The sequence below is a fragment of the Pelophylax lessonae genome, assembly GCF_965119305.1.
Source record: "Pelophylax lessonae genome assembly, chromosome: 3".
Classification (NCBI taxonomy): domain Eukaryota; kingdom Metazoa; phylum Chordata; class Amphibia; order Anura; family Ranidae; genus Pelophylax; species Pelophylax lessonae.
The window spans coordinates 465,554,861-465,578,906 of record NC_138770.1 but is presented as its reverse complement, the minus strand read 5'-3'; the positions used below and the strand labels follow the sequence as shown (position 1 = coordinate 465,578,906).

Here is a 24,046-nt window from a genome sequence, read left to right as displayed (position 1 = left end):
GTGTCTCAAATGAATATGACAGAAGAAAGTGGAGCCATCAGGGTTCTAATAGCATGCAATCACAGCCTGATAGTTGTAGGTGTTTGCTTTTAAAAGTTTTTAAAAGTTTTTACTGCTTAATATTTACAGTCATAATAACCACATGTGATAAGTTAGGCTACAAACGTATTCATAGAAAAAAAAAGTATCAATAATATTATATTTTATTTATTAGTTTTTAAACAAAATCTATAATCTATACAAGATTACACACAACTAATTATGCTCATTTTTTTATTTATTTATTTTTTGCTAAATCTATCAATTCCCATACCAATATTATAGTATGATAGTACAGTCACTATGGGCATAACCACAATAAATGCTGTACTGAATTATTGCACTGTATGCAGTATCCAGGCACAGAGATGTGTTTGTCTATATGCAGCTGAAAAAATATCAAATGTACTAAGCACCATAATATTTTACTTAACATCGCATGACAAATTTAGCATGAATTTTTAAAAGTAAAGCTAACAATTGTGGTTCTTCACCCTGCCCCAGAATGTTGCATTAGATATGACAGATTCACATTAAACTTAAATTCTGTACATAGTTTGGTTAAACTCCCTCACTCTCAGGAAAAGGAATTTAAAATTAAAATTTGACCAGGTGTCATCCCTACTTAATTGAAGACAGGTTATTTGGCCTGACACACCATTTCCTCACTGCACCAGAGCTCTTTGATAAAGGTGCAAACATTTGGAGATTTGCATAAAGTTCCTCTGACTTGCAATTAACTTCAGAAGATTATCACAGTGTGCAGGACAGACCAATCAAAAGGCTTATTAACACACATCAAAGGGTACTTTAGCCAATCAGCAAACTCCTGACCCTGCTAGTGATGTCATCAAACTAAAGCCCTGCCTATTTAATGGAAAGTAAAGTAATAAAATCCTGTTTAGTTAAACCTCAAGCTGACACAAGCCATTATCTGTGGATTTACTATTGCCAAAGACATTAACTACTGATCACACATATTTGACAGAATCCTGATAACACTTCTATATCTCTATTGGATCTGCTGAAGTTATTTTACTAGTTTTGGAGGAGCACGGCTGGAGGGATGAGCTTAAGTGCAACAGATAGCTGTGGAAAGAATTTGCAGTACCGAGTAGATCATCTTCTCAGTGCAGTGGAAAATGAACTTCAAGCTGGCAGTGAGAAGGGGGATCCCACAGAAAGAGATCTTAAAGTTACTCTGGAGGACCAGGAACTGTGGATGAGATTCAAGGAGCTCACCAATGAGATGATTGTCACTAAAAATGGAAGGTAGGAGTAAGACTATATAGTAAGACGTTCTTTCTTGGCTCTGGAAATTCCTCTAATTTCCTTGAACACAGGATAAGCTATACATTTTTCCACGTTTCCTATTAACATTTATTACAATTACCGATGTTAAGATAAATACATTTTTAGAAAAATATTCTTATTTACCTTCCAAAGAAAATAACAATGATAGACAGACATTCCGTGAAATGCTTTGTTTAATGCTTAATGTCAAAAAGGTCTGATAATATTAATAGCTGTTTCATGTTGTTATAAATTTCTATGCAGAAACCATACAATAAAGATGGATAGACTGCTGATTCCAATGTGATTGCTGCATTGAAGCTGGTTTACTAAAGGAGTTAAGAATCTTCACTCATTAAATGTAGCTGTGTTCGCTTTAAATGCCCAATCATGTGCCAATGAAGTAAACAGGAATTTTGCTTTTCCACATGATTAGATAAATGAAGTTAATCTTTACTTAAGTAATTGAATGAACATTCCTAATTCCTTTAGTAAATCAGCCTAATTTTGTCAGCCTGATCTACACCATAACCAGCTTTAGACGTGAAAGATTCACATAGATAAACTATAAATCTGTTAAACCCCTAAAACTATATTTTAGGGGTTTAACAAATTAACCTCCTTGATACATAAAACATATACTATATAATATAATAATATAAATATATAACTATATATATATATAATATATTATTATAAACATATACTATATATAAGAATAGGCAATTAGGGTACATAAACAATATGTGTTTCTAGAAAGCCTAGTAACACATACATTTTTCCAATACTTAGTGCTCATTTACACTAGGCATGCCGGGACTGAATTGGGCACTCCTACGCTGGTGTTAAATTAATATTAGAGTAGAGAAATTTCAAATAGCTTAGTGAATAAAGTGAAGCTCTCATAACCTAAATGATCAAATTAAGTGCAAAACAAAGTCCATTAAGATCAATCCCATGCACGGGAAAAGTTGGAATTTCAATTTCCATCTAAAGTGACTAGATAATCGAAGTTAACTTATCTTTGCTATATTCACCAAAGTTTTTGATATATAAACATTCTCTACCTCTGTAGTATATCAAGTTCATTGACTGCAAAGAAAGTTCAAAGACAAGACCACAAATGTGAACAGCACTGTAGTGCACACAGGATAGATTATCTGTACACAAAAGTCATTTGTAGACTGAGATAACATGAATGTACAGTATATAACTGGAAACTATATAAATGTATAAGAGGTCATTTCATGGATGAATCATGTGGCTCCAGTAGCAAAGTAATTAAAGCTGCTTCTCAGTAGATGAGCTCTTTGACCTTAAATTAAAGACAAAAGAAGGCACTGAGTTGAAAGGTAATAAACAAGGAGGATAGTTCATTTCCTTTCTAACACCTCCTTTTGAATCACTTTATTTGTCTTTTGATAAAAAGACACAAGGCCTAATTTACTAAAGTTTGGCTCACACGCTGCCCATTAGGTTGAGCAGTGATTGGCCTCCTTTGCTGGGTACATGATTATTTTTCATATTTACTTGTGTTATTGTGTTATGTTGTGTTCTATTATCTCATGGGAGATAAATGCTTTGTTCAGCTGTCTGATTCTGGGATACAACCTAGTATGGCTGATCAAGTAGCAAAAACACAGATTAAGAATTTGTCATTATAAGCAATATCCAGCACATATCTTAACTCTACAGACAAGCATACACTGAAAGCAGCTCTAAAATTTCAGATGCAAATTTTAATAATATTAATTGTAATAATAATTATTATTATTGTAACATAATTGTAAATGAATCCCAAATTAGTATGTCAGTTCACATAATTAATAATAAATATATTCGTTTTATAACTGGTATTATTATTCATACAAAGTGTCTCTCTTACAAAAAGAACACACTTTTAAATATATTTAAGTTATCTATTTAAAAAAAAAATTGCAATGATACCACAGATTAAATGTTGTTAAATAAGGTATTCCGGTAATAATATATTAACTCATTGTAACTATTCATTTCAAAGACTAAAAACTTTGAATGCTCAGAAGTAAATTACCAAATATTAAAATTAAGTAGCATTCAAAACAAGACTGGATTCAGGTCTAAAAATCCATTATTTCCTTTAAGGTAAGGACACATTTTGTACCTTCTCTGTGATCTGGTGAGTTATGGGACAGATGCTTGACGTAAATGATTTTAAGTCTATATAATGGGTTATAGTAGCATTTTTGCTATACATCATTGCATGACCTTGCATGATCTTTCCTTGTGCTTTGACAATATATAAAGCTTTGTTATTGACTTACAGATCTTATTTTCTTGATTTTTACATTGTATATTGAACAAAGAAAATATTTTCTTTCTTTTTTTTTCAGACGAATGTTTCCTGTGTTGAAAGTGAGTGTTTCAGGCTTGGACCCAAATGCTATGTATACTTTCCTGCTTGATTTTGTAGCGGCAGACAACCATCGATGGAAGTATGTAAATGGAGAATGGGTGCCAGGAGGAAAACCAGAGCCTCAGGCTCCCAGCTGTGTTTATATTCACCCTGACTCTCCCAACTTTGGAGCTCACTGGATGAAAGACACTGTCTCTTTCAGTAAAGTCAAACTCACCAATAAAATGAACAGTGGAGGCCAGGTAATAAAAACCACCTAATAAGGTGTTTACAGGAGGGGGAGAAAGGTGGATAGGACTGTTGCTGTAAAAGTTGTGTGGGAAAAGAGGTGTGAAACTTCTGCCCATATTAAAATATTCAACCAAATAACCAATGTAAAAATTTGTTGTCTACCATATTTTTTTTGAAATTTTAGAAAAAGCTGATTTTTTTTTTATAGCAAGTAATACCAATGGTGCCCAAGCAATGCAATACATTGGCATGTATTTACCAAAGGAGTGAAGAGCTACACTTAGCATTCTTAATAAATATGTTCAGTTTAAATGACCAATCATGTGCAGGGAGAAAAATAAAACACACACACAAATGTACCTTGCCCATAATTGGATGATTAAAATGAACACAAGTTAACATTTTGTGCACCATCCCTTTGTTATTTAATATATAAATGTATTTCCGCATAGTTAATGAAAATGTGACATTTCTCAATCTTTTCAGATAATGTTGAACTCTTTACATAAATATGAGCCCAGGATTCATATAGTGAGGGTTGGAGGACCCCAACGGATGATTACCAGTCATTCCTTTCCCGAAACTCAGTTCATAGCTGTGACAGCTTATCAGAATGAAGAGGTAAGTGGAGTTCATGTAGTTCTGCAATCTTATGCTATCTGATCTGAATGAGTCTTCAAGGATGAGTGCATTTATAATAAAATAATATAATATAATATAATATAATATAATAATATTACTTTATTCTATAGCTATCAGTAAAAAGTAATTTTCATTGTACACAATGCACAGGACCTGAGAAGCAATTACAACATCAATACAAAAATTGTGCACATTTACTGTAAGCCATCATATGGGGAATGCCTAAAAGAAATAATGCTATTCTCCAAACTTACTTTGACACATACCCTAGAAGATGATGTGTGCAAAAATTAGCTGAGATGTAATATAGGCTGTACTGGCCTTGGAAACAAATGCAGTGAAAAGCTGCTAATTTTTAACTTTTTGTGGTTTTTATTATGCCTATTTTTTGGAGGGTTGGGGATGTTAGTATTTTAAAATACAAGCACCAATCCTTTAATTTGTACAAAAAATGGTATTTAGTTATGACATATCCATAAGCTATATATTTTTTTCTTTCTTTTCCAGATTACAGCTCTTAAAATTAAGCACAACCCATTTGCAAAGGCATTTCTAGATGCTAAAGAAAGGTAAAAATGATTGTACATACGTTTTATTTTGCTGATTGAGCTAGAGTATAGGCACTAAAAAAATACTTAGCCCAAACTATCTTTTTACCTTATTTGCCTGGGAGGGAGATAATAAAGGCTATATGTAGAAGTGAATGTATACTGGCTTTATCTAACGATAAGATGTGGTCTTTCTGTTTGACGATCAAATACATTAGTAAAATACATTTGTTTCCTATGGGAACTTTCAGATCTCATTTACCAGGTTCCAGTCTCCAAAGTCTAGTATAGATCCACAAAGAAATGAAATAAAATATGGTGTTTTCACCTTTTTTTATTTTTTTTTAAAATGACTCTTGTCATCAAGTATAGCATGCACATATCTGTAGCAGCCTGAAGTCCCTGCAGCAATTCCTGAATACTGGGTATTTCTGATTGGCAAAATTTGACACTTCCTGGAAATGTGAAAGCTTGAACCATTCCGTCCCACCTCCTACATGTTCCTATTGGACACTCACTGTGACAAGCTGTCCTACTGGCCAATTAAATTGGCTTCACATGCTGCGAGGTCTTACAGGCTGCTGCAATCAAGTGCAGGTACTTAGACAAAGGCACTTTACACTTTTTTTTTTAAAACAAAGTTACTTTAATTTACAGATTTTCCAAACAGCCTATTAAACCTACGCTATTATGCGCAAATGATATTGTTTATTTTTTTAATAAAAAAATAATATGTATACATTTGTATTATCTAACAAAAGCACAATGTTAGTATTACTGTTAATCAGACTTCAGTCTTGCATTACAAGCCACATTTTCTATGCAAAGAAATCTGACTTTTTCATGACTCCCATCCCGCCACCCTTCAAACATCCTTTATTGTTCATCTTAATGGCAAAGGCAAGGCTTACATTATGTGTGTAAAGTTCCAAGAATTTGACGGCACATTTACTCTATTTGGTTTACGTGAATAGTCTTCAAGAAGCAATTCTGACGACTCTATAGGTGACTCGCAAACACAACACTTTGGAATGTATCATGGGAAGCAGATGCTGTGCATAATGTGGGGACTACAGAGGCTTGTTTGGAAGGCACATATATTGAAAGGCTCTGTTCTATTTAGTCATTTATCCACTTCTTTAAAACTATTACCGGTTACCATACAGCTAGTTCATCTTTCCTGGAACACTGTTAGGATCTGTGATCTTCTTGGCTTAAGATCATGTTTGCCTAAAATAATTGAATATATTAAAATATTGAAATGTGGGAGCCGCCCTTGTTGCTTTGTTATAAAAGGGAAAGATTCCAAGGCTGTTGTCCTGATCCTAACTTGACTGTCTGGAAAGTCAAAGACTTAGAACACCAATTAACTTCTGAAATGCCAACTTCTACCAAACGTGCTTGTAATAGGTGAGTGACTCACTAACCAAGACCTTGTTTACATGGGTGTAGCATACGCTCGTACGACGGCTGTCTTTACCCGCACAGGGATGCAAAGTTGTTGTGTGCACCCTTGTGCAGGTAATCCCATTAATGTCAACTGGGATGCAGAGGCTGTACAAACACAGCTGTTGCTCCCAATTTGACATCTGTGCAGGTGCACAGCCCCAAAATGTGCCCTGACCACATTTAGTCCCGTGAACCCGCACATATGCCAAATTGGAGCAGTGGCTGTGTCCATGCAGCTGCTGTATCCTAATGGAAATGAATGAGGACTGTATGAACAGTGATGCAAGGAACACCTGTGCATCCCTGTGCATATAAACATGAACCTTGCACTGGTGTATGCAGTAGTATGTCCATGTGAACAAAGCCTAAGAATGATCAGGAATCAGGATGACAACCTTGAGGCCTGCTACTTTTAAACAATCAATGATTCCCCATTGCCACTAGAGGACTAAGCCACAAATTTTATTGAGTATGCAACAAACTCCACTGATTCTCTGACTTTGCTTGGTCCTGTTACAATTAACTTTATATTAACATAAGTGGAAGTAATGAGCAAACTAGGCAAATTGCAATAAACTCAGGAAAAAAATGTGTTATACCCTAACATGCTGTTGCACAACGCTAAGTCTAGCAGATCTTGTCACTTTTTCAAGGCTAGTTTCCAAGCCTTTAGTAAAAAGGGCCTGAGTAGCTAGGTACTGCTATGGGGGACATGTACCAATGCAGAAAAAAAAAATGGTAAAAAATATTGATCAGCAGGGAGATGGTCTTTTAACCACTTGACCTCCGGAAGATTTACACCCCTTCATGACCAGGCAATTTTTTGCGATACAGCACTGCGTTACTTTAACTGACAATCGAGCGGTCATGTGAAGCTTTCTTTTAGTGGTATTTGATCACCTCTGCATTTTTTTTTTTTTTTGCACTATAAACAAAAAAAGATCAACAATTTTGAAAAACAAAAAACGATATGTTTTACTTTCTGCTGTAAAACCTATTCAATAAATAATTTCAAATATCAAATGTCTTCATAAATTTAGGTCAATATGTATTCTGCTACATATTTTTGGTTTATAAAATCCCAATAAGCCTATATTGATTGGTTTGCGCAAAAGTTATAGTGTCCAGAAACTATGGGACATTTTTATTTATTTTTTTACTAGCAATAGCGGTGATCAGCAACTTAGAGTGGGACTGCGATATTCAGTCACTGAAACTTTTTGGGGACTGTTGACACTAATACAGTGACCAGTGCTATAAAAAATGCACTGTCACTGTACTAATAACACTGACTGGGAAGGGGTTAACATCAGGGGCTACCAAAGGGTTAACTGTGTGCCTAGCTAGTGTGTTTGTGTATTGTGGGAGGTGCTTTCACTAGGGGAAGGCATGGATCCATGTCCTTGTTTTGCAGAAACACAGAATCCATGCCTACTGAAAGAAGGAAAATCTGCCTTGTTTACATAGGCAGACCTCCATCATGTCTCTCTCTGCAGGGGGACTGGCGGGTGGCGGAGCCCCCTACCTGGAAGAGGCGGATCACCTATATATATATAGGTGATCCGGCACAGAGGTGCCACCCTGTAGCAGTAAAACTGCAATAGGGTGGCTCTTAAGGGGTTAATACAGCTTTTAAGGCAACAGTGAAAATCTCCAATTGAAATGGTTCACTGCTATGGTATCACTGCTCAAAGACAGAACCAGGTAACCTCTTTGACAAATATGATCATGACCATATTTAAATTATGATGTCACCCAGGTTCCTCAATGCTGTTTTTCACACTCCAGCATCACCAGGTAGTTGTCATTCGTAACAGGAGAAGTGGTGGGTCTACATTGTCATGCACAGTTCATCCTGACTGAAGTAGATCTACATTGCCACTTTGATGTTGGATTTGCATTTAGGAACTTGTCGGTTTTTCAAAAAAAGAAGGACTTGTTCCATGGTGTGGGTGATTTTACCTACTATTTCCCATTTTTGTGAGATTATCAAGGAGTACTGTGTAATCCATACTCATTCATGTGGGAAGAGGGGTGAGCTGGATAACTAGGAGCCCTCTTTTCTCAGAGGGGCTTTCAGACTCTTAAACGACCCCCACACCCCTTTGGGAGGACAGGATGTGGAGGTGATGCCAGGATCTTGGAGATGAGCTCCTTTTCATATTTATTGGGGGACAAAGTGCCTTGCAATGGATTGGCCACTCCCCAATGCAAGGTACCCTTCCTTCTGATGTTAAGGGGACTATTGCCTGCTTGGTTCAGGAGAGGAGATACATGTTTACTGGCCTTCTTTCCTGGCCTGCCAGGCTGCATACCTATAAAAAAAGAATGAGTTTTTAGTGGGATCCCACTTTTTTTTTATTTTTTAGTTTGACTAACTCAAAAGCTCATCCATACTTAGCGGTATCTTGCAATATTGTCGGGTGTTAATGTAAAAAAAAAATATATATATATATATATACATATATGTTATGTATATTGTGTTTTTTTAATAAACACACACCCATTGCAACACATTGCAAGATACCAATTAAAAAAGTATTGTGTTCAAATACATTTTTTTTTAACAACAGCTGCTCCTATATTTGTATCCTCACAGGTTCCCTTTAATGCACCAGGAACACCTGAATATTGTTACATAGATTTTGCTAAAGTGGATAGATGTATTTACATCCTATTCTCTCCTTTCTCTTACATATTTTTTCAAAACCTAAAGTATATCCATAGCCAAATCGGTGTGCTTTTCTCTACTTCAGATGGGTGAGGGTTAAAACCTCTGTTAGATTTTTCTTGCCATTTCGCACTCCATTGCATAATTTTTTCCTCCATTTCCTTTCCTGTGGACACAACCGGAAATAAGAGAATTTTTCAATTAATGGAAATCCCTTGTTTGCCAATTATCACTGAAACAATTGCCCCGACTGGAATATGTCCCTCTATTGCTGTTCTGGTGACATATCAAATTTTTTTTTTATCATCAGTATATCATCAGAGAGTGAATCCTCAGAGGGGCAAAGACAACATTAAGTTCTGGACTGGAAAAATTTGCCCCCTTAATGACCCTTAATGCCCCCTTAATGACCCGGCCATTTTTTGCTATTCAGCACTGCGTTATTTTAACGGAAAATCGTTTGACACTGTACCTAAGTAAAATTGTTGTCCTTTTTTCCCACAAATAGAGCTTTCTTTTGGTGGTATTTGATCACCTCTGATTTTTAATTTTTTGCGCTATAAACAAAAAAATGTGATATTTCTGAAAAAAAAAACTAAACAATATTTTTCACATTCTGCTATATAACACTCCCAAAAAAAAATAATAAATAAATAAAAAAATGTCATCCTTTTAGGCCAATTTGTATTCTGCTACATATTTTTGGTACAAAAAAAATCGCAATAAGTGTATTTTGATTGGTTTTCCCAAAAGTTATCGTGTCTATAAACTAGGGGAAAGATTTATGTTATTTTTATTTATTTATTTTTTACTAGTATTGGTGGCGATCTGCGATTTTTACCGGGACAAGATTGTAGCAGACAGCTCGGACCCCTAACTGACATTTTTGACAATTTTTACTACAGTAATCAGTGCTAAAAATATGCACTGTTACTGTAATAATGACACTGGCAGGGAAGAAGTTACCCTAGGGGTGATCAAAGGGTTAAGTGTGAGCCTAAGGGAGTGTTTACTAACTGTATAGGGGATGGGCTTGTGAAATGATCATGGAGACCTGTGATCCTATATAGAAGGATCACAGGAGCTCTGTGATCATCTCAGAGAGAAGCATGGTCAGCTGTGTTTACAACAGCCGGCCGTCCTTCTCTCTCAGCGGGGAGCGTTCGCGGGTGCCCGGCGGCAATCACAGCCGCCGGCCCTGTGCATCAGCATCTCTTCTGCCTAGTGTCGGTGGCGTGCGCTCGCCCCCCAGCACCACGAGCGCGACCGACATAGAGCTTTTTCAGTGTGAATCACCACCTCTATCAGATGAAATTACCCTTTCTATACCACAAAAAGAAAAGGGGGTCCTACCCCCCCATGGACACCTCTGAAGGGTCTGGAAACATTAGACAATTGTTTGGATCTCACCAACCTAGATGTGTAAAGGTTGGGTGGTCCATCCTACATATTGGAGAGAACATGCCTTGTATTCTATCAAACACATACACTACATGACATTGGTTGTAGGTCATATATTGTCTGATTGGAGACTTTTCCCCGGAGACTTTAGATGTCATCTCCTGGCTGACATTTTGTCCCTTCCACTATCTGCAGATTATCAGAGATGGAATAGAGGGGAGACAATTAAAACTGTAAAACAAGTAAAACTGTGGCGGGTGGTTGGCAAGTAGTTAAGAAACAAAAACTAGCAGGTTTATTTATTTCTCTGTTATATGCCCACTTATTATATATTATCTGTACCCCTCTTCCTCTTTACATTTGGTACCCCCATTCTGCATATACAATATACATTTGAGGTACACTGTTACAGAACACATAGGCTCTCACAAACTCAATGAAATTATCAATCTTCCATTAAAATCAGGCTACTGAAATGAAATGAAGTGTGGGCTGGAATTTCACTTCCACTACACAACTGATACAAACTGATAGATAATGCATTCTGGCTGAGAAAATGTTCTTTGTTTTTGACAGGCATGATATCAAAGATATTTTGGAAGAAGGAATTGATAATCAGCAAGGTTTTTCACAATGTAAGTTTTATTTTTTTTTTCTCTCTCATTTGTGATAATAGAAACAAATTAAGAGAAGCTTGTAACAGAATATGAAAGTTTGCTTAAAAATATAAATATATATATTTATTGCGTAATTATTACCAATAGTAGTAGCATTATTAGTAGTAATAAATATAATATATATATATATATATATATATATATATATATTAGGAAATGTATTCCTTCATTGGAATGTTCATAAACAATTGCCATTAAGATAAGGGGGTCAGGGGTGTCTGCCCAGTGTTAGGACATGCATGTTCAGACACAAAGTCCATATTCATATATGGAAACATATTTTGGCATTTAAATCTCATGTTTATAGTAATGAGAAAATATTAACATAAAACCATAGGATTTGAAGATTGATGATAAGCAGTAGAATGTAATTTTAATGTTTATTTTCACTCATTAGGGTTGATTTACTAAAGACAAATATACTATGCACTGCGAGTGCACCTGCAAGTGCAGTTGCTCTAGACCTGAGGGGAAGCTCCTCCGATTTCTATCATCCAATGACGTGCAAGCAAAAGCTGTTTTTTATTTTCCTTGCATGTGATTGGGTATTTCATGCAAAGTGAAGCTTTACCTCATTTACTAAGCTCTGGAGCAACTGCACTTGCAGTGCAAAGTATATGTGCCTTTAGTAAATCAAATCCCATATCTATTAAAATGGTTTAACTAATTTTTAATATGTAAGCAACATCATAATTCTGTAAAGCAGAGTGAGACCACTCAATGTACTCTAAGTATATATTTTTTTTAAATAAATCTGCAGTTTTGGTGCCTTTCATTACACAGCAAGGGGGCTTTCAGACACTCAGTTGTGTCTAGACACTATAAATAATTACACAGTTAAAAATGTAATTTGCATAATTTAAAGTTATCATCATGGGGTTCATCTTTTAAAAGTTTTTGTGAGTATAGTCTGGAATTTTATTAACTACATTCAGGTGGAAATATTTACTTGTTACATATTTCTGCTTCCTGTCTGTTCTTTGCTAATACTTCAATAGTACATCAACACTACAGATACATGTTATTGAAAACAACATACTCTCTGCAGTCTTATGGGTTCTTTGGTACCCAGGGGATGTTTGATCCAGGCTGCCTAGGCTTTACGTCATCAAGGGTGCATGTTTATCACGGCAAGAAAGAGCTTTTATCAGAAAACTGAAGTTGCAATTCAGACTTATACATAAACCTATGTGATAGCGCTGCTAAATTAAACCCAATAGACCAGGAGTTCTCAAACTGTGGGTCGGGACCCACTGGTGGGTCGCAAACTGCGTTTGAGTGGATCGCGCTGAGCCGGAAATCACTGAGAGCAGGCCCGCTTTCAGTGAATTGTGCTGTGTGAGCCCGCACAAATTACAGAGAGCCAGAGTAGTCAAATTGCGATGGATTCAGGACCCCGCCCATGCAGTTTACGGAGGCTGGTCTGCATTTCCTGCGAGGAGGATACTTGCATCAGTGAGTACGTATGTGGGCTGTTATGTAGGATATGTTCATGGGGTGCAGAGCCAGCTCCTCGGTCCTGCTGGCGGCAGCAGTGGTGGCTAGACCGGCGGCAGGATTCTCTCAGCTATAGCGGGCAGAGACAGCAGCCTCTGTGTCATAGGAGGACCAGGTGGCCCGGCGGTGTCAGGAGTTCATGGCAGCTTCTGTGACCCCAGTAGAGGATCTGAAGGAGAAGAGCCAGGACACCACTACCAGCATAGAGCTCCTCATCATGGAGACTCTGGGTGAGGTGTGCTGGGCCCTGGAGAGGGCAAACAGTTGCTTCACCTTCACTGTGGACCACTGGGAGAGGAAGCAGGGTGAGTGCCATATAGCCTACTGATCACTGTCCTGGGTGATTGATTTTTGTCCTCTGCCTGCCTTATACTGTCTATGAGGGTGCTGATTACTTAAAACTCCGCTTATATGCCACACGTGCCACAGATTTCTGACCCCTCACTTAGAACATCTGGCAAGTGTATTCAATCATAAATTGAAAAGTAGTAAATTGATATTTTTAATTTAACATCCCCCTCCCTTTAAAATATGCATTATTATTATTTGCATTTATATAGCACCAACAAATTCTGTAGCACTTAACGATATTCAATTGCAAGCAAGTGGGTCCCGAAAAATAACTGTATTCAGAAGTGGGTCTCGGCCCAAAGAAGTTTGGGAAGCCCTGCAATAGACCATATAAGATGAAAACCGTACTATAGAAAAAGTTGATCATATAATACAAAAAAACATAAAGAATGAAGGTGCAATCCAAGTAGAACAACTCCTTTTATTCTTTATGTTTTTTTTTTTTTTGTATTGTATGATCAACTTTTTCTATAGTACTGTTTTTATCTTATATAGTCTATTGGGTTTAATTTAGCAGCACTATCACATAGGTTTATGTACTTATCAGAGGCGTAACTAGAACCTTCAGGGCCCCGGTACAAGAAACCATGAAAAGCCTCCCAGACCCCTGGCCGGACCCCTTCCCTTTAAGCCTGGGGCTCTTCCCACTGATCCTGGGGCCCTTTACTCTTGTTGCAGGGCCCTTTATTATGGTCCCGCAGGGGGAGCCTTTCACAAGTTCTGCAGTGGGCCCCCTTTCTGCCATCTTTGGGCCTTCCCACGGTGGTGGAATGCCAGGGCCCGATTGCAAATGTGACCTTTGCGATCCTGGATGTTCACCCACTGGTGTCAGTAGTTTTTTATTTTTTGGTACTTTAATTGTATTATTTTTCTCTGTCCATTCAGAAAAGGAAGGAGCTGGTAAATTACATATTCACTGACCCCTTTCTGGTTCTCTAATGTGACACATCCCCTGCAGCAGTGGGCAGGAGAGGAAAGGAAGAACAGTGGGGGGCAGCAAAGTGGTGGGGGGGACCAGGGGAGCACACAGGGGCCCAGAGACAGCAGAACACAAGTGAACTGGATGGGAGGAGCGGCGGGGACCGCATACAGAGTAACCAATCCCTTCCATTTTCCTCCTGCAGATACAGGAGGAAAAAGGAGGAGAGTGATTTCTCTACATGCTGCCCCCGCCGCCCCTCCTATCCAAGTGTACAGGGGAGCCGCACAGGCCCCCTGGAGCATGGGGCCGGTTGCAATTGCAACCCCTGCAACCCCTGTAGTTACACCCCTGGTATTTATTTTGAGGATTTGGGAACACACATAGATGGTACCAGCAGCTATCACTATCATATATTATATTTTAGTATTATTATTTTGGTCCTTCATTTGGGGGTAGGGCACAATTTTATTTAGTTTAATTCAGACTTATATCCTATAGTTTAATGTTAAATGTGATTTTTAGTGATACATCTGTTTTAAAGAAGTTGCTGATATTTTAATGTGTACAGTTTATTCCAATTCTATTTGAATGTAAAACAACTGACTTCTGTTTTCTTGCTTCAGTAGGCAGTTGGCTGATTCCTGGCACTGGATCACTGTGCACACCATCTAATCATCACTCCCAGTTTGTAGCCCCACTACCTATTTCTTCTTCCCATGGCTGTGATAGATATTCTTCTTTGCGAAATCATCGGGCAACTCCATACCCGAGCCCATATTCTCACAGAAACAATTCTCCAAGTAAGTTTCACACAACTACTAGTAACACTAAGCATGTGAATTATGTCAAGTCTTTAGGCTTAAAAGAATTTCGTATCAAGCGTATGGGCAGAGGCATAAGTGAATAATGCCAACCAGGTTGCACTTTATTGCATAAATTATTAATATGCAGACATCCATTTCTTGGACTGCAAAACAACTTCCTCTCTGATTGCCTAGTTGATCTGGGCAGAAGTGGGAGTGGGTACCTTTCAAAACTAGGTAACCGCTCCGACAAAAAAAGTCTCCAAAAGTTGAAGAGGAGTAGGGGTGGAGGCAAAAAAGTCAAGTTCTGCTTTAATACATTCAAAAATCAGAAAGCGAAAGGACCTTGCTCCCAAAGCACATGCCCAGGCTTTTACCAAGTAATTTGCATTTCCTTTGCAATATTTTTGCTATCATTTATGTTTTAATGTAAAACAATAATATTTACAATCATAGGTCCATATTAGCAGGAAAATGTATTTTAACATAATAATGGATTCAGAAATAATTACCTATATTTTTATAAAAACAGAAAAATTCAACAAATTGCACTAAAAACGATTTATTTTGTTATGTTGGAAAATAACACTTAAATTGACATACAAAACATACCCAATATTTATTTAAAGTGCCATGATGCTGCACATGTTATCAGTTGTGACACCAGCCATTGGATTGTTTGGCAGTTTGGTTGAAGGCACAACCAATGTGACAGTTACATTCGTGGCACATGCTGGAAATGTAACTGTTCCTTTAACCTCCCTGGAGTTATGATTATGTCAGGAATTATGTACCAAAAGCGGTACAATTGTTTTCATGGAAATTTGGCGTTATGTATTATAGGCCTACAATTCTTAGTAATTACTGACTTAAACCTGACCAAAACAAGAGTCTAGTAGACATCCCAGATGTGATAAATTTGAAACACAAATGCATGAATTATAATCTAATCAATAATATAATTTTATTATATAATATATAATATATATAATAAAATTATATTATTGATTAGATTATAATTCATGCGTTATATATTATATATATATGTGTGTATATATATATATATATATATATATATATATATATGTGTGTGCATATATATATATATATATATATATATATATATATATATATATATTTATATACACATATATACATATATATATATATATATATATATATATATATATATATATATATATATATATATATATATATATAATATAAATGTGTTATGTGTTTGTTTTTTGTGCAACGTTTGAATTTCCCTCCCAGTTCCACTCCCATGCAGCATTGCTGCTGCAGGGAATGGAACTAGGAAGTCATCACACCGATGGACGAGCGGCGGGACTCTCGGCTGGCGGTCACAGCAATGAGAGATCATTGCTGGATCGCCAGGAGAAGGTAAGAGACACCGCTGCGCGCTCTGCACATCTACCCCGAGCGTGACTCGGGGATACCGATCCTAGTCTAAAAAATCCACCCGAGTCTCGCTTGGGGATACCGCCAGGGAGGTTAAACTGGTAAATCAATGAGTTTATTTCCGCTTTAAAGGAATGGGCGAGTTGCAATTGCTGTTGTCTTCTTCCAAAAATGCTGGTTGCCTGGTAGATAAACTGATACAATGGCTTCAGTACTTTCTCAACCACTGACCCATTGCTCTGACTTTAAGTGTAAGCCAGGGCAAAAAAAATTCCATGCAGTGTTGTGAATTTTTTTATCAAGTACGTGGACAGAAGCATAAATTAATAATACCAGCCAGGTTGCACTTTATTGCATAAATTAACCACTTCAGCTCTGGAAGCTTTTGCCCCCTTAATGACCGGGCCATTTTTTGCGATTCGTCACTGCGTTACTTTAACCACTTGTCGACCGCCGCACGACTATCTACGTCGGCGGTCAGCCCCTCACAGGCAAACTAACGTAGGGCTACGTTGCTTGTTTGTGAGGGTCTAGGGAGCAAGTGCGCGCCGCCGGAGGCGCGCTCCCGCGTGGTCACGGACCCCCCCGCGCGTGTGACCAGCGGACCCGATGTCCGCCGGCCACTCGGCGATCGGCGGGGGAGAGGGAGAATGTCAGGCAGCTTGTGTAAACAAGCCACCTGTCATTCTCCTCGCTGTAAAGACACTGATCACATGGATCTACTATGTAGATCCGTTGATCAGTGTCCTTACAGCTCAAGCCACAGCCAATCACAGTAGAAAGCACGCCCCTAGGGACACACACAGCCCCTCCCTCCCAAATAAAGTTAACCCCTTCACTACCAGTGTATTTTTACAGTAACAGTGCATATATATAGCACTGATTACTGTAGAAATGTCACTGGTAACCCCAAAAGTGTCAAAAATGTCAGTCAAGGGTCCGATCTGTCCGCCGCAATGTCGCAGTACCGCAAAAAAATCGCAGACCGCCGCCATTACGCGTTTAAAAAAAAACAACAAAAATGACAAAAATCTTTCCCTTTGTTAGTAAACGCGATAACTTTTGCGCAAACCAATCAAAATACGCTTTTTGCGATTTTTTTTACCAAACATAGGTAGCATAAAACAAATTGGCCGAAAATGTTAAAAAATTTAGATTTTTACATTTTTTGGGGGGGAATTTCATATAAAAAAATGTGAAAAATATTGTTATTTTTGCAAAATTTACGCTCTTTTTTTGTTTATAGCGCGTGATCAAAAAATCGCACAGGTGATCAAATACCACCAAAAGAAAGCTCTGTTTGTGGAAAAAAAAGGACGCCATATTCGTTTAGGTACAGCGTCGCACGACCGCGCAATTGTCCGTTAAAGTCACGCAGTGCCGAATCGCAAAATACCCCCTGGTCGGAATGGGGGTAAAATCTTCCGGGGCTTAAGTGGTTAACTAACAATTGCGTGGTCGTGCTATGCTGTACCTAAATACAATTGATGTCCTTTTTTTCCCCACAAACAGAGCTTTCTTTTGGTGGTATTTGATCACCTCTGCGTTTTTTAATACTTTTTACTTTCTGCTATAAAACATTCCCAAAAATGTAGAAAATCAAATTTATTTATCAGTTTAGGCCAATTTGTATTCTGCTACATATTTTTGGTAAAAAAAATCCCAAAAACGTGTATTAATTGGTTTGCGCAAAAGTTATCGCATTTAAAAACTACCAGATAGATTTTTGGACTTTTTTTTGTTTTTGTAAATTAGTAATGACGGCGATCAGCAATTTTTTTAGTGGGACTGCGACATTGCAGCGGACAGATCAGACCCCTAACTGACATTTTGACACTTTTTGGGGACCAGTGACATTACTACAGTAATCAGTGCTAAATAATATGCACTGTTAATGTATAAATGAAACTGGCAGGAAAGGGGTCAATTACTGGGGGTGATCAAGGGGTTAAATGTAACCCTAAATGTGCTTGCTAACTCTGGGGGGGGGGGGGGGGGGACTCTGTGAAATGCACACAGAGATCGGTGTTTCAGCTTAGCTGAAACAAATGATCTCAGTGTGCCTATGTGACAGGAGAGTCGCCTGCTTTGCTTACTTAGGCAGGCGGCTCTCCTGTCAGTTCCCCCGAAGATCGCGGGATGCCGGCAGTGATCGAGCCTGCTCCTCCTGCGGTGTGGCTCCCTCTGTGTCTAATCACGTAGTTCTATGTGATTATGCACATTTGAGCTGCCCAGCCATAGTAAATCTGCATGGGGCAGTCGGCAAGTGGTAAATAATATGTAGACATCCATTTCTTGGACTGCAAAACAACTTTTTCTCTGATTGCCTAGGCCAGTGAAGGTGAACCTTGGCACCCCAAATGTTTTGGAACTACATTTCCCATGATGCTCAACTACACTGCAGAGTGCATGAGCACCATGGGAAATGTAGTTCCCAAAACATCTGGGGTGCAAAGGTTCGCCATCACTGGCCTAGGCAATCCAAGCAGGAGTGGGTACCAGGTACCCGGCCCCCCTAAACGTTTTCAAAGGTTGAAAATGAGTAGGGGAGGAGGCAAAAGAGTGGCTTTCCACTTTAATACATTCAAAAACCAGAAAGGGAAGGGACATTGTTCCCAAAGCACATGCCCAGGCATGTTACTTATTACCAAGTAACTTGGGTCTCCTTTGGAGTCTTTTTCCATGATTTAAAGTATTATAAACATATTTAAATATTTCATTAATGTTAGGTCTGAGTTTTTTTATATTGTGTACATTCATTCTCGCACTTTTCCTTTCATAATTTTTTCAAAATAATGTTAGGCATTATAATTTGCTGAATCTAAGACTAGGACATTTTTCAACTAATATTGATTTTTATATGTACATGTACTTCACACTGTAAGGAATGGACAAGAACACTAATTGTACTAGTGGAGTGTAGCAGGATAAGGGATAAAGACTGACGATAAAGAGAAGGAGGTCAACAAGAGAAATAAACAGAGACATGATAATCAAGGGGATAAGAAACAACCTCACCCAGATTTCATTATGTTAGAACACAACACAAACAGCATATTTCAATCTAGCTTGCCCAGGGGTTCCATGAGTCTTTTAGGCTTCCTGCAACTCCCATGAGAAAACACTGTCAAGCAAGTTATATTAACAATTATTGCAATAATAATTCAAAATACGGGCTAACTAAAGGTGCACTATACGTTATATGTATTCACTTCAAAAACAAAATATGAGAAAGCTGATTTCCATTACCTTTTACCAGAGTAACATTAGAAATATAACTATAGCTTATATGATTTAATTACTTTTGTTTTTCTATTTTTCTAGCAAGCATAGCAGATAATTCAACCACTTGCCTGTCTATGCTCCAGTCACATGACAACTGGTCTAGTCTCCAGATGTCAGCCCATACAGGAATGCTACCAATGACTCACAACAGTGGATCTTCAAGCAACTCTAGGTAAGTGATGTTTCTATTTCTGTATGAAGCTGATGAGAGATGGCTTTGCACTGCACCGCTGCTTTTGAATTTCGAAAGAGCACCAAAACCATGGGATATAATAGAAGTCTATGGGAAAGTGCATCTAACCCACACAAAAACCATGGGTACCCTGTGCTGCAGCCAGTGTGCAGTGGATCAGCAAGAAGCTGCCCTTACTAGGGAAGTTGACATTTTTTACCGAAAACATTTTGGGAATATTCACTTTAATTGTCCACTCATGTGACAAGCATCTGCATATGACTGGGTACAGAAAGTGTCCAGAAGTTAGCTTTTCACATGATTAGATATTCAAAGTAAATATTCACTCATTTCTTTCATTGAAAATTCTCAGTTGCTTTAGGGTTTGTCTGGCTATCTATCCTTCTATTTATCTAGTCAGATCTATATATTTCTTAAAACCATTCTGTAGCTAACACTAGTACAAATAATGCACTCCATTTATGGATAATAATCATCATCATTATCTTCTAAATAAACACAGTCAATAAATACAGACAAGACATAGTACATAAACTAGGCTACTATGTTTATATATAATTTATATATTATTAATATTATTATTGCTGTGATAATATATATATATATATATATATATATATATATATATATGTGTGTGTGTGATATATATATATATATATATATATATATATATATATATATATATATATATATATATATATATATATATTTGTATATATATGCAAACCCGATTCCAAAAAAGTTGGGACACTGTACGAATTGTGAATAAAAACAGAATGCAATGATGTGGAAGTTTCAAATTTCATTATTTCAGAATACAACATAGATGACATATCAAATGTAAAAATTAGGAAAATGTATAATTTTAAGGGAAAAATAGGTTGATTTTAAATTTCATGGCATCAACACATTTCAAAAAAGTTGGGACAAGGCCATGTGTACCACTGTACCATAGTTGCCCAATGAAACAGTGTATTGAGGTCAGATTGTAAGTTGGAGACATCCTGTAAGGAAGTTATTCCACTCCAAAGCTTGGTGTCATCTGCAAAGACTGAAATGGTACTTTTAATCCCAGACCCTATATCATTTATAAAGATATTAAAAAGTAAGGGTCCCAGCACTGAACCTTGGGGTACACCACTGATAACCTTAGACCATTCAGAGTAAGAATCATTAACCACTACTCTCTGAATTCTATCTTTTAGCCAATTTTCTATCCAATTACAAACGATCTTTCCAAGCCTGTAGACTTAACCTTACATATTAGCCGTGTGTGGGGAACTGTGTCAAACGCTTTTCCAAATTCCAAGTATACTACGTCCACAGCCACCCCTCTGTCCAAGGTTTTACTTACCTCCTCATAAAAATAAATCAGGTTTGTTTGACAACTTCTGTCTCTCATGAATCCTAGGTATGTTGCCTAAAATATTTTTTTCCAGCAAGAACTCATCTATGTGGTCTTTTATTAAACTCTCCATTATCTTCTCAACTATAGACGTTAAACTAACAGGTCTATAGTTACTTGGCAAAGACTTTGAACCTTTTTAAATATAGGCACCACATTGGCCCTACGCCAATCCAGTGGTACTATTCCAGTCCTTAATGAGTCCCTAAAAATTAGAAACAAAGGCTTAGAAATTACAGCGCTCAATTCTTTTAGGATGCGTGGGTGAATGCCATCTGGTCCAGGCACTTTATCCACCCTTATTCTGTCTAAATATTTCTGGACCATATCACTTTTGAGCCATTGTGGATCATTTGGGGCTGTGTCAATACCATCCTCATTATGGTCATGAGCTCCCCAATGCTCCTTTGTATACACAGAGCTGAAGAAAGTATTTAATACATTTGCCTTCTCTTTGTCCCCAGTCACCCACTCCTGGTTATTTTGTAAAGGGGCTACATGCTCAGACCTAACCTTTTTACTGTTAATATATTTGAAGAATTTTTTTGGGGTTTGTCCTACTATCTTTTGCAATCTGTCGTTCATTTTGAATTTTTGCGTCCCTGATTTCCTTATTACATATTCTGTTATATTCTTTGTAACAATTTAACAATGATAGTGTACTCTCTTTTTTATTTTTTTTAAAGCTCTTTTCTATTTATCTATAGCTTTTTTAACTTTTGCTGTGAGCCACATAGGTTTTTATTTTTAGCCTTTTAAACTTATTACCCATGGGAATATACATTGCAGTGAGTTTGCATAAAGTCTTTTTGAAAAATTCCCATTTCTGTTCTGTGCTCATCGATGCCAATATTCCCTCCCAGTCTAAATCCTGGAGAGCAGCCCTCATCCTTGGAAAATTTGCTCTCTTAAAGTGGAGTTCCACCCTATTTTTATACTTACCTCCATCTTCTCGCTCCGGGTCACCTGAAAAAGAAATGGATAATCGCATTTTTTTTTTTTTTTTACTTACCTCGTAGCGAAGAAAAAATACTTACCTTACTTCCTTCTTCCTCCTTCCTCGGCCGCGGCCCGTCGTCACTTCCTGGCTCTGCAATGATTCCTGGGAGCTGGACGTCATAGCTCCCAGGAATCATTGCGCCTGCACCGGCCCCGACGTCAGTTCCAGGTCGCGCGCGTCATCCCCTTCTAAACAGCTTCTGGGCATGCCCAGAAGCTGTAGAGGGATGACGCGCGCGACCCGGAAGTGACGTCGGGGCCGGTGCAGAGCATCGTGGGACCAAAGAAGGCGGAAGAAGACGCCGAAGAGGATCTCGCTGGCTTCAAGCTGCCCACATCTGAGATGGCAGCGCTGGACAAGACGTTTGCAAGGTAAGTATTTGTCCTAACAGGTAAGTGCAACCCGGGACAGATCAGAGGCTAGCCATTGTGGAATGCACTAGCCCTGACTGTCCCGGGGGTATTAAAAAAAAAAAAAAAAAAAAATCCAGGGTGGAACTCCGCTTTAAAGTTAAGTGTTTTTGTATTTCCTGTATGCGTTTTTTGATTTGTAAATTAGTCCATTCCTTTTTTACAATATGTACAGTGTCCCAACTTTTTGAAATCTGGTTTGTATGTGTGTGCGGGTGTGTGTGAGATATATATATATATATATATATATATATATATATATATATATATATATGTTAGCTATATATTAAAACACTTACATGCCCAGATACTTACTCATGATACACTTACTCATTCTTTATATTTTGTTTTATAGTCAGTATCCTAGTTTGTGGTCAGTGAACAACAGCACCATTACACCAGCAGCGTCTCAGTCTGGAGGAATTTCCAATGGCTTAGGATCTCAGTACTTGAGGGCTTCTCCAGCACACTACCCATCTCTTTCACATGGATTACCTTCGCCAGCCTCGGGATCTCCCCTTTATGATCATGGAGCAACAACAGAAATCACAGACAACCAATATGAAGTCACAAATCATCCCAGGTTATCCTCCCCATGGACAGCAGTTACACCAAATCCAATGTAGGCTAAAGGCTTGCATGAAACTCAAAAAACGAAATACTCCGACATGGACCTGAATGAATGAAGAATTGAGGAATCCTGGTGCAGATGCCTGTTCCATAACAGTTTTGTGAGAATGCTGAAAAAAGCATAGCACTGAACAAAAGTATTGTCACTTGACATTTTAAATGGCAGTGAGGACAGAAGTGTCTAACCATGGACCTGTATGCTTACTGTATATATAAATGTAAAAGAATGATACTGACAATCATAGGTCCATATTAGCGGGATTAATTAAAACTTCCATAACCTAATAATGGATTCAGTTATCATTACCTATTTTTTTTTTATAAAAACAGAAAAATGCAAAATATTGCAGTAAAAACTATTTATTTTGTTAGGTTTGGAAATAACACTTAAGATGACATACAAAATATGCCCAATATTTATTTAAAGTGTTTGAAGCAGAATGAATTGTAACAATGATGTAGTAGAGTTCTGAAAAAAGAAACCTGTGATTAAAGGAATGGGCGAGTTGCAATTGCTGTTCTCTTCTTCCAAAAATGCTTTTTGCCTGGGAAATAAACTGATACAATGGCTCCAGTACTTTCTCAACCACTGACCCATTGCTCTGACTTTAAGTAAATGTCAGGGCAAAAACAATTCCAAGCAGTGTTTTCAGCCCTGCTAGATTCTCCCCTGTACTCCCTTGCAGAAATCTCTTCTCATCTCCATAAAATACAGTGAAGGTGTTCTGTAGTTACCTGGGGAAAATCAGACATGCACTTTTCATCAGACTTTACTTTCTGCG

At 37.7% G+C, this 24,046-nt stretch overlaps 1 protein-coding gene across 1 annotated transcript; it reads left to right on the top strand.

Moving 5' to 3' along the window:
- Positions 1–1,105: 1,105 nt before the first annotated feature.
- Positions 1,106–23,260, top strand: LOC309551416 (T-box transcription factor T-like; the record flags this gene model as incomplete). Its single annotated transcript, XM_082251990.1, has 8 exons — positions 1,106–1,311; positions 3,705–3,969; positions 4,445–4,579; positions 5,108–5,169; positions 11,246–11,304; positions 14,740–14,916; positions 19,666–19,798; positions 22,990–23,260. 8 exons carry the CDS (start codon positions 1,106–1,108, stop codon positions 23,258–23,260), a joined length of 1,308 nt encoding a protein of 435 aa, XP_082108116.1.
- Between the last annotated feature and the right edge of the window lie 786 nt (positions 23,261–24,046).